Here is a 17642-nt window from a genome sequence, read left to right on the forward strand (position 1 = left end):
TCTCCCTTTCCCTCCCACCTCTCATCCCTGTTAAACGTTAATCTTCTTCTCCTGCTCTTCGTCCCTACTCTGATCTTAGTTACTCTCCTTATATCAAAGAAGACATTTGGCATTTGTTTTTTAGGGATTGGCTAGAGATGAAGTCTTTAATATAGTGGATAAGTAAATGTTTTTACAGAATTCTGGGTTGTCCTTTTAAGTCAAATAAAATCATCAATTTTGCAATGATTTGTGAAATTTATTCTGTCCATTCATTTCATAAACAATTATGTCCTTCCACTTACCAGATATTGTTTTAGGCACTAGAGATACATTAGTGAATAAGACAGAAAAGGTCTGTAGCTCCAAGAAGCCTACATTCTCTTCGAAGACTTATAGTTAATGATGTATATTGAAAGGTATACAGTATCTTGTTTAAAAAGCTTGTCCCTATTTTAGTTATCTTAAAATCACAATTCACTCAGGAGTCAGAATAGAGAATCTTAAAGTTCTTCAATTGAGTACTTTAAATTTCTTCTTCGGGGAAAAAACAAATGTATACTGGATAAGCATAATGAATTTTGATAATATATCTAATTCATTGCCTGTAGCTATATCTAACAGTTAGAGGAGACCTAGTTTGGATATGGAGCCAAGTTTGCAAGGCTTAAAAGTTATTACCACTGGGTGCAGTGGCACATGCCTGTATTGCCCACAGCTCAGGAGACCGAGGCAGGAGGATTGCAAGTTCAAAGCCAGCCTTAGCAACAGCGAGATGCTAGGCAACTCAGTGAGACCCTGTCTCTAAATCAAATACAAAATAGGCTGGGTTGTGGCTCAGTGGTCGAATGCACCTGAGTTCATTCCCTGGTATACACACACACACACACACACACACACGCGTTATTACCAAAATCTGCTGGAGCTAAGAGTCAAAAACATGTTGGAGGGGAAAAGCACATCCTTTAGCTAGGAAATCATCTTAAATTCCAGATGCTATATGTTGCTTATCCCTTTGCCAAAGGTTCTTTTGGATAACAGAATCTTTTGATAATCGAATGAGGCTGTGTTCCTTCTCCCCAGCAAAGTACACCTGCATATGATTTTGGGAATTAGTAGATGCAAGTGAAAACCATTCATGGGACCCTTGGGGATTGATTAATGCTAAGATTAAGAATTCCTGCTGTAGTCAGAATTATAGAATTCAGTAAAGAACGGTAAAGGATTACACTATTTTAGGATTTTCATTAAATGTGGGAGATAATTTCTTGATGCACACTTGTTTTATAAAATACTACATTTTTTTTTAAATAGCCTTGGGCTTTGAAAACTTTTCACATGTAAAGACATTTCACTAATAAAAGTGTTCAGAATTTCATAATTGGGAGGAAACATAATAAAATCCATGAATGGAAGTTTCATTATTGCGGGGGAGAAAGTTGCTTTAAAAAAAAAAAGAGTTGGCTGTATTGGCTTATTTAAAAATTTACCTTTTTTCATTAGGTGAGAACTAGAACAGTTGCTGAATGTGTAGCGTTCTATTATATGTGGAAGAAATCTGAACGGTATGATTACTTTGCTCAACAGACAAGATTTGGCAAGAAACGATATAACCATCACCCTGGAGTTACGTAAGTATCATGGGCTTGACTTCAATGATTTTCTTGTTTTTAACTGTGATAAGCAATCATAAAATTATTGGCCTGTATTTTTCAGGGACTATATGGATCGTTTGGTAGATGAAACAGAAGCCCTTGGTGGGACAGTAAATTCTTCAGCCTTAACGTCTAACCGGCCTGAGCCTATTCCTGATCAACAGCTGAACATTCTCAACTCCTTCACTGCCAGCGACTTGACAGGTAAAGTGAAGGTCTTTTTGTGTACTTTAGGATAGCATGATGCAAAATTAAATGCGGTTTGTTTCACATCAAAGGATCACTTACCTAAACCTTTTCCATTTCTTTTTAGCTTTGACCAACAGTGTAGCAACGGTCTGCAACCCTACGGATGTGAATTGTTTGGATGATAGCTTTCCTCCACTGGGCAACACACCCCGTGGACAAGTAAATCATGTGCCTGTTGTAACGGAAGAGTTACTCACCCTGCCTAGCAATGGGGAAAGTGATTGTTTTAATTTATTTGAGACTGGATTTTATCACTCGGAGCTAAACCCTATGAACATGTGCAGTGAAGAATCAGAAAGGCCAGCAAAGAGATTGAAAATGGGCATTGCTGTCCCTGAATCCTTTATGAATGAGGTTTCTGTAAATAATTTGGGTGTGGACTTTGAAAATCACACACATCACATCACCAGTGCCAAAATGGCAGTCTCTGTGGCTGACTTTGGCAGTCTGTCTGCCAACGAGACCAATGGTTTCATCAGTGCCCACACTCTGCATCAGCACACTGCTCTTCACTCCGAGTGACACAAGGAGCCCAGAGACAGTGGGTGTGCAGTACCAGTAAACTTGAGGGGAGCTATCAGGTTTGCATAGTCTTTCACTGGAAGTTTGAACCTTTTTCACTATGACATCAGTGATGTCAGTATGTATAGAACTATATCTTGATTTATCAAGAGTATTTTCATTTTTCAATCCATAAATGTGGAAATGAACTATGATCAGCAGAGTTGGGAACTAAGATTGAACTCTGTGGTGCAGCTTTAAGCTCTGCTTCTCTCTTCCTCATCCCCTAGTACCTCTTCCCCTCTCCCTTATTTTTTCTATTCTTTTCTGTTCCCCACTGCCCCCACACCCAATTTTAAAACCTGTAGACAAGAGGCCACCAGCTCAAAACCAGCACAGATGTTCTGAACTGAATGGTATGGCTTCTTTTCGTGTAAATTCCTTTTGCCGTAATGGATGCAGTGGAATAACAATGTTTACAGGTACCAATCCCAGTCCCTGCTCAATGTAGCATTTTTTTGGTTTTTGTTTTCTTTATTAATAAAAGCAGGGGTAGGTTTCTTTAAACTGCACAAACATGCAAGGATTTTTTAAAAATGGAAACTTCTCTCATGTTATTCAACTAGAGCACTTCAGTTTACAAAACAGCAAATACATCTTTATGGAAGCCAGCACGAATGAGGAACCGCGTGCAAATTATGAAGACTCTTGCTTGGATCCTGTTTAAAAATTCTAGACCAGGGCTACCTTACACAGAGTTGTTTATTTTACTGCCGGGAGATTTCTGTGTAATTTCATTTACTGGCTAAAAATTTGGCATTCGAAGATGTGGTATTCATATGGGGTTTTGTCCACCGTTGTAAAGATTGTAATCTTAAACCATACCGGTCACTGATAATTTATTTTATCCTGAGGCAGTTGACTTGCAGAGGCACAGTCTACAAAGCCTAGGATGTTGCCACTCAATGGTTTACATTTTGGGACACCTCTTAAGTTTGTAGCACTGCAGTTCAAAGTGTTAATATTTAGAGGGACTTCTAGATTTTATGCATAATGCAGTAGAACCTTGAAGTATATTTAAGCTATTTGGTTTAGGTTAAGCAGTTGGCAAGAAAAATGTGAGTGCCTACCTGAAATAGAATGGTACGTTATCACTTTTAAGTTTTAAAAAGTGATAGACGTTCAGATGCATCTCAAACTTGGTTTTATTTTTATTCCAAACATTGTGAATGAGAAGCCATTGTCAAAAACTTTGGCCATTTTTGCTCTATGGACTTGCATCTTTAAGTTATAAGGTAAATCAGACAATATGTAATACAGTATTAGGATATAATAAGCTTTGCTTTTATAGTACAGTTAAAACAATTACCTTTTATTTGCACCGTCTTAACTAATATTTTTTATTTTTACTAGTCGTGTCGCTTTGCAAAAAAATTGTTTGGCTGCATTGCTAATATTTGTAAGTGTAAATCGCTTCAAGGTTGTGCTGATGAGTAGATAGGTTGTAGTGGTCTTAGCAATTGAAAGGGAGGGTATTTATTATACAAACTGTGAACTGCAATGACATCCTTAGTTTTGGATGATGTGTATTCTTGTTTTTTCTTTGCAGCATTTTAATGAAGATTGCTTTGAAGTGTTTACGCAGTAGCACATTTACTATAAAATTTAGTTTAGCACAGTGGACAAAAGTAGTTAAATTAATAACTTAAAATCAGTCTTTAATTTATACATCTAAAGTCTAGCATTCCTGTAGCACACAGTAAATAATGGGTAGCCTGGGCTCTGTGTTGCTTTCTCATATTTGTATCCAAGTTATCAGCTTCTTATTGCTGTGTTGTTGTGCTAAACTTTGAACCTTATTTCTTTTGTTAAAAAATCAATACTTTCTATTATTTAGTAAGATACTGGCCATAATCTTCCATTGTTATAATTTTAATTTTCACTCTGGGTTTACAGTGGCTGGTCTGTATAAATAATTTACACAAAGATGACTGAATGCTAATACCAGTTGCACTTAAATGAACATGCCCATTCTCATTAGCTGATGCAGTAATATATTCGGTTTATCTATGCATTGCTGGGATCTTGATATAAGATGGAAACAGTGTTTCTTATCTAAAGTTTCGATTATCAGCAAGTTGAATGGACACTTTAGTTATTTAAATATTTTTGACCAAAATCCAGAAAATGATATGAGAGAAAAATAAATTCCAGCTAGTTTAATAGATTTTTAAATGCCAATCTGTTTTTAGCCTCTTAGAGAGTGCTAGCTAGCTGGTAACGTTTACTTTTAATTCCTTGTTAAAATGAGGCAATAATTTGCAAGATTTTTGTATATATGTGTAAATCCTTCATATCTTTTTAGATCTAACTCAATATTTTCTGACTACTTCTGTCATGTATAATACCATTTTGTGCATGCTTGATGTGACATTCATAATTGTACCACTATGACTTTATTCATGTAAAATAGCTATTTATTGAACTTTCTTTTAAAAGCTGGGTTTACTGGTTTTTTTTCCTCTCCGTTTAAGCATCTTAACAGAGAATTTGTTACTGTTTATTAAAAGAATTGCGTTTCAAAGCATGAAAATATCTGATTTACGATCATATGAAGAAATAACACCTTTATTATCAAGTGTTAAAAGCACAATTCTTATAACAAACTGTGATAAATTCTTTTTTTTTTCCCTTTTGCCGCATTATTTTCATATGAACAAACCAAAAATTCATGGTGAGCAGTTGCAGTGTTGGCTGATGTATCTTTTATGTACAGGGAATTTGAAGAGGACAGTGGATTCATTTAGAAGTGTAATTGGTGCTGTGATTATAGCAATACTTTACTTTTGTTAGTCATATTTCATCTTTTCCATGCTAGCTTTTTAAATGTTTAGTTTTCCTCTTGTCATGGTCAACTGCTGAATTACTTGAAAGATGTAGAATACTGTTTTAAAAATACTAAAGTCTGTACAATTAGGTCAAAGAATTGTGCAATCGTTTCCTTTTTAATTTTTAAAATTGAGGGTCATAAATATTTGAGAACATCAGATCTAATAGAGCGTAGTGATACTATTTAATTTAACCAAAGTCTCTAGTAAATACTTCAACTTTGAATGTAAACTAACAAATAAACCTGACCACCAAGGAGATTGTTTGCCCAGAGTTTCAAAGCACATTGTCTACAAATGGAAATTGAAATAATTTATAAAAAATATCGACATTACTATGTTTTTTAAAAAGTTCCTAATTTTTTCACTAAAAGGAGGAAACTATTAGTTTTATTGTTAAATATGGTAAATAATATTCCTCTTAGATGACCAGTGGCTTCAATTGTCCCAGTTTGAAATAAGTACCCTGTGAGTATGAGATAAATTAGTGACAATCAGAACAAGTTTTAGTATCCGATGTTCAAGAGGAAGTTGCTATTGTTGCATTGATTTTAATATTTGTACATAAACACTGATTTTTTTGAGCATTATTTTGTATTTGTTGTACTTTAATACCTGGTGTACAGTTCCAGAAATAAAAATCTGGAAATCTTTTTTTTCTTGGTTCGTGTGAATGAATATTTGCCAAAATTTTTTTTAACAAATCCTAAGCTACACCAAAATAGGTAGATTATACCAGTTTTAAACTGATTTTAGATGCAGTAAATAAGTATTTGATAGGTAAGTAATAAAATCAGTAGATAAATTTTTCTTAAATTCCCTGTAATAGTTTTCCATCTATAATAAAATTCTAATTATCCCAAAGCAAGGATTTTAGTTTAATTCAGAAAACATTTGTTGAATGTCTCATGTTTCAAACACTGTTCTAGGCAAATGTGCCTTTTTGTAAAACATAGTATCTGAAATTTGATCAGATATGATAGGCAGACTAGTATTTATGATTGACTACTTTCCCTTATCTAAACTATTCAGTTTCATCAACTCAAATCTTTCCTAAGCCTTCATATTTTCAAGCCATAGATCTCATTTAGCCTAATTTCTCATGTATGTCCCTGTATTTCATTTGCTCTGACTAGAGCTTTCTCTAGCTCCATTCTTTTTTTTTTTTTTTTTTAGTATTAGGGATTGAACTCACGGGCACTCAACCACTGAGCCACACTGAGTTGCTTAGTGCCTCCCCATTGCAGAGGCTGGCTTTGAACCCGAGATCCTCCTGTCTCAGCCTCCTGAGCCACTGGTGATTACAGGCATGTGCCATAGTTCCATTCTTAAAATGCCCTTACCTACCAGCTGGGCACAGTGGTACAATGCAGTTATCAGATTGCACATAACAGATTTTGTAGAAAGTCAAGAAAGGGACAAATAAAGGCAAACACCTCTACTATGCCTTGGTTACTTGTCTAGAACTACATTCTTTCATTCTTAGACACCAAAGGGCTTTCCTGTGAGAGATTTGTGGTCCATGCATGCACAGAAGCACCACAAGTATTTAGAACACAGCCAAACATGCTGTCAAGTGCTATAAGAGCTACATGGGATTTCAGGAGAAGCCCTGTGAAAGCAGAATAATCTCCAGTAACTTCTAGGGACATCATGGCCAAGATATTCCTAACTGGCTTCCCTGTTTCCACTTCTGGAATTTCCTAATTGTGTCTCTACTGTAATATGAGCTTTCTGGTCATAAGTGCTATTCAGAAAAATGGGGAAGTGGAATGGGGAATGCTGGACGGGAGTAGGGTGTTGTGAATTTCAATAAGGTGGTTAGATAAGCCTCACTGAGAATGTGACAGAAAGGGAGAGAAAGAACTACAAGACTATCTGGGGGAAGGTCTCTGCAGGCACAGTACAATTTCCCTGAGGAAGGTGCAAGGAGTAGCTAGGAGGCAGGTGTGGCTGGGATGGAATGAGTGGGGAAGAACAGATGAAATTTGAGATAATAAGCAGCTAGATCATGTATGTGAAGGACTTCAGCATTTACTCTTATATTAGATGAGTTTTGAACAGGAGTGTGTCAAAAACCTGACTTTGATTTAAAATAATCACTCTTGGGGCTGCGCTTGTGGCTCAGTGGTAGAGTGCTCACCTAGCATGCACGAGGCACTGGGTTCAAGCCTTAGCACCACATAAATGTAAAATAAAGATATTGTGTCCACCTAAAACTTAAGAATAAATATTTAAAAAAATAAAAAATAAAATAATCACTCTTGGAGATTTCTGTGAGGGGCAGGAGTGGAAAAAGGGAAACCAATTAGGAAGCCATTGAAATTGCAATAAACTAGTGAGTAAAGCTGGTAAGCCCAGCAGTGAAAGTGGTCAGAATCTGATTATACAGTTTCCATGAGGATTTGCGGGGATCAATAAATATCCTCCTTCCTACCCAAGTTTGGAATTGATAGTTTGAACAGGAGTTAGGTGGATGAAGATCAAAGTAACATTACTAATAAAAATCAGGCAGGTGGCCTCAGAGCTGCAACTGTACAGGCTTACATTTTTTCTCCACAAAGAAAGAGCTGGAGAAGTGGGCTATGGGTGCCTAGTTCTCCAGAAGACACTCAGAAAACTGGTCTTCTCTAATGAGTGGAAAGAAGCTAGAAGCATTACTAAAGGAAGCCCTACACAGAACTATGAGCCATGCAGAAGAGAGAGATTCCTAACAACTATCCTTTACTTGTATTCTCAGGCTAAAATATCTTTCTTGCACACTGCCAGAAATTTGTGTGTGTGTGGAATTTTTCAATAAGAAAATAATGACCTTACATTTCCCCTTACTCAGTTGAAACGACCTTTAAAATTACACATGTACACACCAATTTACTTATAGCAACCAAAGGTATGTTTTACTTTATCCTATAAAAATAAATGTTTTTACAAAAGTTTGTAAACATTAACAGTACTACTAGAATTGCTGATGCCTGGCTAAATTTTATAAACCATCACAGAGGTATACAAAATAAATACAAGAAAAATTGAAACTACAAGTCCAAGTAGTTTTAATAAGTTATTGTGTATTTAGGTGAAAATCAATTAGAACTCAAATTGCATTACAAGTTTGAAATTGTAATGAAGCAAATAACTTTTATCATTGAAAATGGAACGTAAATATATATTAATAAAAACATACTCCATTAGATTTCAAAATATTTGTTCTACAGGTAGAACTCAGAGAAGTGATTAACAAAAATACACTTAGATTTAATAGCTAAGTAAAAAACCTAATTTCTAATTCGCCAAGTTAGCTGACAATTGTGTAGTAGTTTGAAAAAAGCTCTTCTCCTTGCTCAATATCCCTAAGTGCAATAAGAACAACACATCGAAGTGGGCTGAAAAGAGAAAAATAAAGTATTAATAAGTATGTTCACATTTTTATTATAACTTTCTCTCAGATTCCTTACATTTTAGTTTATATATTCAATTTGCCTGAGGAAATAGTGCTTTTCTTGATGCAGGTATTCTAAAATAGAGTATGTCTGTTTATAACATTTAGGACCACAAATCAGTAAGTTTATACAACCAACCAACTCTTCTGAAATTGTTTCTATGGGTCTCTAAAACTGGTATCACATAAAGGATTTTAATCCTTTTAAAAAGATTATAGTTAGCCATTCTTTTATTAATTTGTATCTCATATTCTCAAAAACAACATAACTGGAAACTTTTAAAATACTTTTTTTCTGAAACAACAAGATGCTTATATGCCTTCAAACCTCCTGAAGTATAAGGCTAAGAAAACCTAATTATTAAACACTAACATACACATGTAAAGACATAAAGTTACTAAATTTTAAGTATAGTGAACAGTCCAAGTTTTCAACATCATTCATTGTGAAAGGACAATTTAATAGGTCCCATATAGCTGGATGTGATGACACATGCCTGGAATCTCAACTGTTCTCCTGTAATCCCAGCTACTCACCTGCGATCCCAGCTATTCTGGTGGATGAGGCAAGAGGATAAAAGAAAATTCAAGACCAGCCTGAGCAATTTAGTGAGACCCTGTCTCAAAATAAAATTCTAAAAAAAGAGATGGAGATGTAGTTCAGTGGTAGAGAACTTGTGCATGAGGCCCTGGGTTCAAGTCTCCCGTAACACACACACACACAGGTCTCATATAAAATAAAGGTTGTTAGCAACTCAGTGAAGTGACAAAGAATATATCTTCCAGGCTGGGGCTGTAGCTCAGTGGCAGAGCACCTGCCAAGCACGTATCAAGCACTGGGTTCGATCCTTAGCACCACATATAAATAAATAAATAAATAAATAGAATAAACGCACGCTGACCATCTACAACTACAAAAAACTTAGCTCTCCAGATTACTTATATTTAAAATTGTTAAACTTGAGTATTCCCACTTAACAGAAAATAAATGTTACTCTAAAAATATGTCTTCTAGATATAGTCTTTTTTTCACAATTAGATTTAATTGTGAAATGAAGAAAGGAAACAATAGTGTAATTTGGCCCCTTTCTTCAGGTAGTAACTTTTTTTTCTATGGTAGAGCAAATGATGCTTAAAAAGATTAAAGTAAAAATATATTTGAAGGGCTGGGGATGTGGCTCAAGCGGTAGCGCGCTTGCCTGGCATGCGCGCGGCACTGGGTTCGATCCTCAGCACCACATACAAATAAAATAAAGATGTTGTGTCCACCCAAAACTAAAGAATAAATATTAAAAAATTCTCTTTCTTTCTCTAAAAAAATTTTATATATATATTTGAAGATTTTGTGGGTAGGAAAATAACAAAATCACTTGAAAATAACAAAATACCTCTAGGGATAAGACCTGTAAAGTACTGCATAATCACTCTTATGATTACGGGTAAAATGGGTAATAAAAAACAGAATGAGGGGCTGGAGTTGTGGCTCAGCAGTGGAACACTCACCTAGCACGTATGAGACGCTGGGTTCGATCCTCAGCACAACATAAAAATAAATAAATAAAATAAAGGAATTGTGTCCAACTACAACTAAAAAAAAAAAAGAGAATGACCTAAGTTAAAGAAAAGTTTTTACTTTTATATAAGCCTACATTAACACACTAAGGTGTCGTGAACATAAAAATATCAATTACATATATGTGTGTATCTGTGTGTGTGTGTGTGTGTGTGTGTGTGTGTGTGGGCAGTGGGGAGTATTGGGATTGAACTCAGGGGCACTCAACCACTGAACCACATTCCCAGCCCTATTTTGCATTTTGAGACAGGGTCTTACTGAGTTGCTTAGCTGAGGCTGGTTTTGAACCCGTGATCCTCCTGTCTCAGCCTTCCAAACTGCTGGGATTATAGGCATGTGTCACTGTGCCCAGCATCTGCATATATTTTTGATATAGATAATTTATGTATAATGTATATGTGTGTGTATATATATATATATATATTTTTTTTTTTGGCGGGGCGGAGGTAGTGGTGGTAGGGATCAAATCCAGAGCCTCACACATGCTAGACAAATGCTCTACTACTAAGCTACATCTCCAGTCCTTTACTTTTCACTAAAAAAATTCTACCCCAAATTCTTTATAGCTTTTTCTTATAAATTATATTTAAGTACAGTAAAAGAAAGAAAATAGAAAATGCTCTTAGAATACTAACCTTTGTTTTTCATAACTGTAGGCAATGTTTGGAAGATACTGCTTCAGTTCTACAGGGAAAACTGCAGGCACATCAAATTCCTGATAACAGACATTAGCTGCTCTGTCTAGGAACAGGCACATATTTTTGAGAAACAGCCATCCATGCATGATACAAACTCAGGGAAAACTGTATTGATTAATGATATCCAATGTATGTTTTTCAAAATTATTGGAACATGCTCAAAATAATAATTACTATTATGTTTCAGGCACTGTTAGATTTTACATGTATATCTAATATATATGAACAAATAATATATAAAATAAATATTGAAAAAGGAGTGAATAAATAATATAATGGAAATAAAATAAAATTTTAAAAGTAAAGCATATATATTTATATCTTATATGTAAACCTATATAATATTTATGTGTTTTACTGTTTACTTTTAAAATATCATGAAATAAACACTCAAAATAGTTAATGGTTAAACAAAGAAGTCAGGCTCTGAGTTCATGTCTCCCATACACCAAAGTCTACATGCTAGTTGTAGCCCAGAAAATTAAGTCTTAAAAAAAGTGACTCATAAATTTAGCAACAAAAGGGGGATATAGGTCTAGTGATAAGGCTATATCAACAGTGATAAAGTAATCTCTAAATTAACTATTCAAAAAATGCTAAAATAATAATGATCAAAAGGTTACAGTCAATTGTCTATGTTCACTGAAAAATCAGAACAAATCATAAATTAAAGATTTTCAAATAATGTATATCATTATTTCCTCAAATTCTCTCTGTGATATCTTCTCTTAAAAACAGTTATATTTGGGGCCAGGGTTGTGGCTCAGTGGTAGAGCGCTTGCCTAGCATGTGTGAGACACTGGGTTCCTTCCCCGGCACCACATAAAAACAAATTGAAAAAAGGTATTGTGTCCATCTACAGTTAAAAAATATATATTTAAAAAAGAAAAGTTATATTTGCTTAAAGACTTAGAATAGCTGTAACGACACAAATGCCTTTGGCACTCGTCATCTGGCAAAGAATTAGCCATTGCTGTACCTTGTCTCATAGCCCCATGATGTAAAATTACCATTTGAACAATTGTTGACATACTGTCCGATGGCCAGTGGATTATGAATTTCTGATGTTAGCCATGTACTATCACTCATTTTTAAAGGTCCAAGTCGATCTCTTCCATTACAAGATCTGAAACAGGTGAAAGCATCAGCTAAGGAACTCTTGTATCTTCAAATAAAATACCAAATTAATACTACAACTAAACAAGTGGAATTTCTCTGTTAAAAATGCTTGTCAAGACACCTGAGTAGCTACATAGTAGTCACCTAAGTTTTCATTTAAAGTACAAATGCTGTAGGTTATAATTATGCCAGTAACTGTGGTTCTTTATCCTATAATTACATTTGAATATGGGCATCACCTACCTGTACACAACCTTTGATATCCCTTTGTCATTTCCATCAATGAGTACCCCATCCAGGCATCTAAAAATAAATGGATTTCCAATGGACTGGAAAAAGATTGGCTCATACTTTTGATATACTGTACCTATTATACAATAAAATAAAGACATATTATAGCAACATGTAAAAATCATAAAAATCCTGAGCAGGATTTCCTTTCTCCGGAACATGAACATAAGACAGAAAAATCTGTTTTAATTTCTCCATCACATTCTCTTTGGTTATTTTCCCTCTTTAAAGAGACTGCACTCAATGACAGGCGGAGCATAGAACCAACAGTCCACACCTCAGAACAAAAATATAACTATCTTGCTTAATTAGAAATATGAACTGTTACATATTAGATTCAGTTTTACAAATTCATATATAAATATATATTTTAAAGTAGAATGGGATTTGATATCTACTAAAGGGTATTTTAAGAAATACAGTTTGCTAATAAATAAGGTAGACATATACAGGAATAAAAGAATCTGACATTCAGGCTTTTTCTCCTCTTACTGGCAAAAGAGGAAAGGAGGCTGGGGGTGTTGGCACATGCCTATAATCCCAGTGGCTCAGGAGGCTGAGGCAGAAGGATCATGAATTCAAATCCAGCCTCAGCAACTTAGCAAGGTCCTAAGCAACTCAGTGAGACCCTGTCTCTAACAAAGTATTTAAAAAAAAAAAAAAAGGGCTGGGGATGTGGCTCAGTGGTTAAGTACCCCTGAGTTCAATCCCCGGTAAACCCCACTGCAAAAAAAAAAAAAGGAGAAATTAATATTTACTGAATGTTTCCTATGTGCCAGTCACATTAATCTATTAAATTTATTTTACTATTAATTTGTTGACCTATTCTGTTGAATCTTTACAGCTGGGTTAGTTGTACAGGAGGAAACTGAGACTTGCGTGTTTAGGGATATAAAGTAAGAAAATAATAGAATGACTTTTTAAAAACATAAGTCTAACTCAAATATTCACACACACATTTTCACTATATATACCAAATAAGAGAAAGTTAGTTTAACAAATAACATATTCTACTGATCATTCTAATCAATAATGTTTTGCAAAGAAGCTGCTTTACTTGTATACTTCACAGGTATAAACAGTAGGAAAGTCTTTATTCAGTGATTTGTGAGTTTGAATTCTTTTGTTTTAACTTATATAGTTACCAACTAAGTCAAACTGCGTTATTCTCTAATGCTTTCTAAGTAACTTGTCAAAGTGGGCCATACTGTGTTTTAAATTTAAACACTGATTAGAAAGATTTCATTAAGGGGCTGGGGATGTGGCTCAAGTGGTAGCGCGATCGCCTAGCATGCGTGAGGCACTGGGTTCGATTCTCAGCAACATATAAAATAAAGATATTGTGTCCACCTAAAACTAAAAATAAATATTAAATAAAGATTTCCTTAAAATAAAAATAATTTATCTCAACAGATACTCCAGGATACTTTCTAAAACATACAACATAATTTATGAATAGTTAACTACCAAATTAGAATTTTAAAAATAAATGGAAATCTTTCCAGTTCAACCCCCTACTCTAAGTATTACAGGGCTAGATATTTGCTGAACTTTTATGCATTGATCTATAAGAAACTCTTGGCAGTACTAGTTGAGCTGTTACCAGGATACATAGATACAACTGCGCCTTTTGGTACCAATCCTTTAGTAACGAAGACACCTCTTCCAGCAGAAATCAGTGAGCTAGTTGCTCGAGCAACACTGAAACCCAATGTCTTATAAAGAATTTCTTCTGGTTTAAAGATATTTTGCTGTTGATGTTTGTTTTCAAGTAGATTCACCCTTTGATACTGAACTGCCAGCAGGTCTTGATATTTTGACTTAACGGGTTCTGGAAGGATAGTCAAGATATCTGATTGTTTATGGAAATCATTTAAGAATAGAGCCTGGAAAACTTTCAGTAATGTTCCTAGGACATCTTCATCTGAGATAATTTTGTCTTTGGATTCCTCTGGAACATATCGAAGAGTCCTGAAAATGGGAAAAGTTTCATTCACTACCCTTCAACTAACAGAAGCCAGACTGACTTTATTTTCTAAATTACTGGCCTTAATGAACTGCAAGCTTATTCTCATGTGTGTAAAGAGCATGCAACTGAAGTCAAAAAGAATTGTTTGGGGGGGTAGCTCTAGTTACCTAACTCCAATAAAAGTAGTCAATATTTATGACAGGCCCATTCTGTGTCACAGGCTTTTGGGTCCTTATTCCATCTTTACAGTCAAAGAAACTGAAACTTGGAGATGATAGGGAACTTTCCCAACGTCCTACCGAGAGTGCAGAGTCAGAAACAGAAATGTAGCTCAGCTTTTTTTCCTCATTACACCCAATAGTCATTTGGATATTATAAGAATCGTTGCATTGCAACTGCTTTTTTCTCAGGCTTGTATTTTCAAAAACAAACTTTATATCATTTGTCCTACTCCCTCCAGGAGTACACGCTTTAATTACATCACTTTAATTTCCACAACTGTATTGTTTCTTGTACTAATTGTATTTTTACTTCTGAAGAAAAATGTATCAAATCTGGTCTCACCATTCTATAGGAATGATGCACCTGAATTCATGCTTCTGTAGTATGAATCTTTGGGAAAGCTCCTCTGTTCGCCAGTTTTTCAGAAACTGGCCTTCGGTTACCAGTCTGCCTATTTGGGTGAGCGCGGTGCTTGCTTCTTGCAGCTCACCAGGACGATCTTAATACCAGCCGCCACATTAACCCCATGAAGACTGACCCCCCTATCATAAACCCAACACTTCGTCGTGTCTTCGGCTGCTTCGTGCACTTGTTAATGCGTTAGCTACTCCAAGCTTGTTACCCTTACAGTCAGCTGCGTGGTTTTCACCCCATAAATTACTAATACGGAGAATTCAAAATAACCTGGGCTTTTCTGAATTTCAAACAATCTAACCATCCCCGGGCGGAGAAAAGGCCAGCACTCTGACGAGGTAAAGACTTTTTAAGCTTCTAATTTTGTCCAAATACAGCATTCCAGCAAGCTCGCACCAGAAAAGAATACGCGCCACCACAGACGCGGACCACGCCAGCCTTGCAGACCTCGCAGGCCTAGCAACGCGGCGCCTACCGGGAAAGAGGTGACATGCCCCGCCCTCCTAAGGCCAGCGCCCGCTTCAGACCTCCAGCCCGCCAAGGACTCCAATTAGCCTCAGCCTCGCCCGCGGCAGGCCCCGCCCACCACGGCCCCGCCCACCTAGGCTCCGCCCCTCTCAGTCCCATATGGGTGACCTCAACTCCGCCCTCCTCGGCCTGCCTGCCTTCTGCTTCGCACCCGCCAAACTAGTACTGGGCCTCAGGCTCGGCCCCGCTGCCAGCCCTAGGCCCTTCGGTTGCCTCGGCTTCTTCAGGCTGAGGCTCCTCCCGCTTCAGGCCCGGCGGCCCTAGTGGCGCCGCGGGCTGAAGGAAGACGTCTGGTCCGGCCGCCCCGCTCTCTCACCTTGGGTTGTGGCTTAAGTTCAGCGCGATCCAGGGAACGAAGCGGTACTTGTAACGGCGCCATCGCTGCCACAGGCCCCGCAGCAGGCGGCCCGTCATGGCTACCCGCTGGCGCCGTGACGGGGACCGCGCGGGAGAGGCGGGTCGAGGTCTCGGGTCCGCCCGGCCTGGGGAGGAGCGGGGTGCGCTGTCCCGCCCTCCAGGTCTCCATTCTCGGCATCCCTGGCACCGCCTGGTTCCTCTCGCCCGCTCGGTTCGGCCCTTTGACTGACCCAGCTCACTAAATCAATCGCGTGGAGCTGGAGGGGGACCTGTTCCCCTATCCTTTCTTCAACCATTGTGTATTTTCGTTCGTGAACACGCACACTAGACCTGATTGAGCGCAAAGGTCACAGGGCTCCAAGGGGCTCCTGCCCTGGAGGAAGGCGTGCGAGGAGTGGGCTCCTGGTTTCTTTCTCACGGATTGTCCAGCTGGTCCTGGCTGCTGATCTCGCCGAGCATGTCTGCTCTGTTCCGCAAGCTCCTGTCCATTCTGCTCTTATTCTCTCCTCTCTCCGTTGCCTCTTAGCAGTAGCCTGAGTCTCCCTGAACCAGTTTCCGTGGTACCGCAGACCTCAGGTCCTTCCATTCCAGCCAACTCGTTACCACAAAGTTATCAATGTGGGAATTTCGCGAGTATATGAACTTAACTAATGGGACAAAATGTGATGATGCCTGTTTTCACTCTAGTTTTTCTCTTCATTCTCCCAAAAACCCGAAGGCAAATCTACGTAGACAAATTGTTTTTTAAAAGCAGCTTTAGTTGGCATTCGAATAACTGCACACGTTTAAAAGGATCAGTTTGATAAAGTTTTGACACATACATCTGTGAAATTATCACCACAATCAAGATAATGAGCATATCCATCATACCCAAAAGATCCCTCATGACCTTCTATAAGCCCTTCTTCCAGCCCCTCTTTCCAAACTCCAAGCAACCATTGATCTGTTTTGTGTCACTAGATTAGTTTGATAATGATGCATTATCCTTTTAATATGTCCTTGGGTTCATTTGGTAAAATTTTGTTTAGAAGCTTTGATTTGTTGTTGTTGTTGTTTTTGGCTTGCACGTTCAATTTATTTTTTATTCATTTATTTAATTTTTATTTAACAAATACTTATTTTTTTGCATTTTTTATTTTTTAAATACACGACAGCAGTGGAAAGCATTACAATTCTTATTACACATACAAGGCACAATTTTTCATATCTCTGTATATAAAGTATGTTTACAGCAATTTATGCCTTTATACATGTACTTTTTTTTGCATTACGATTCTTAATACACATATATACCACAATTTTTTTTGTATTTTTTTTTTTTGTAATGCCCTTTTTCCGGTTTGGTGTTTAGAATAATACTTACCAGATAATGGGATGAATTATTCCCTCTACAGGTGATATTAGAAAAGACAACTCCTCTCCATAACACACACACACACACACACACACACACACACACACACAAATACCTGGTTTGGACAGAGCAATTACAATGGGGACAAACTACAAGTATCCCTTAACCATTTTCAAATCAACACATTTATTAGGAAATAAATGTGTTGGTGCCATTTCCTTGGCTTCCATAGTCTGCCTGAGAGTAAATCCCAACCTAAAGTTGAAATTGAACATCTCAGATATAGTGAAAATCCAGGCAGATGCCAGTGGCCTCACGGATATTTTGTACTATTCTAAAAGAAATAATGGAAAATAAAGTATTTGCCAACATCTCTCTTTATTTCAATCCTAATATCATGTAGGATGTT

General features: G+C 36.9%; 2 protein-coding genes across 7 annotated transcripts in view; one reads left to right on the plus strand and one right to left on the minus strand.

The window, feature by feature from the left end:
* Positions 1-5926, plus strand: part of Mier3 (MIER family member 3) — a 26454-nt gene extending 20528 nt beyond the window's left edge. For both annotated transcript variants that reach the window (XM_015497289.2, XM_015497290.2), the window contains exons 9-11: positions 1483-1610; positions 1696-1838; positions 1948-5926. In XM_015497289.2, coding sequence (XP_015352775.1) covers positions 1483-1610; positions 1696-1838; positions 1948-2405 — 729 coding nt within the window. In that variant the 3' untranslated portion in view covers positions 2406-5926. The remainder of the gene's footprint in view (positions 1-1482; positions 1611-1695; positions 1839-1947) is intronic.
* Setd9 (SET domain containing 9) overlaps positions 1-15997 on the minus strand; it is a 36533-nt gene extending 20536 nt beyond the window's left edge. Inside the window, exons 1-6 of one of the 5 annotated variants that reach the window (XR_007346345.1) lie at positions 15839-15996; positions 13993-14360; positions 12342-12465; positions 11959-12105; positions 10917-11022; positions 8299-8652 (exon numbers count right to left, since the gene is read on the minus strand). Coding sequence is in view for 4 of the 5 variants with exons in the window: in XM_015497291.2 (XP_015352777.1) it covers positions 8565-8652; positions 10917-11022; positions 11990-12105; positions 12342-12465; positions 13993-14360; positions 15839-15936 (900 nt within the window). In the remaining variant the exon portion in view is untranslated. The other 4 variants (XM_015497291.2, XM_048800024.1, XM_048800023.1 and 1 more) reach the window with 4 other exon arrangements.
* Positions 15998-17642: the final 1645 nt, after the last annotated feature.

The sequence above is a fragment of the Marmota marmota genome, unplaced genomic scaffold (assembly GCF_001458135.2).
Source record: "Marmota marmota marmota unplaced genomic scaffold, marMar, whole genome shotgun sequence".
NCBI classification, from domain to species: Eukaryota; Metazoa; Chordata; class Mammalia; order Rodentia; family Sciuridae; genus Marmota; species Marmota marmota.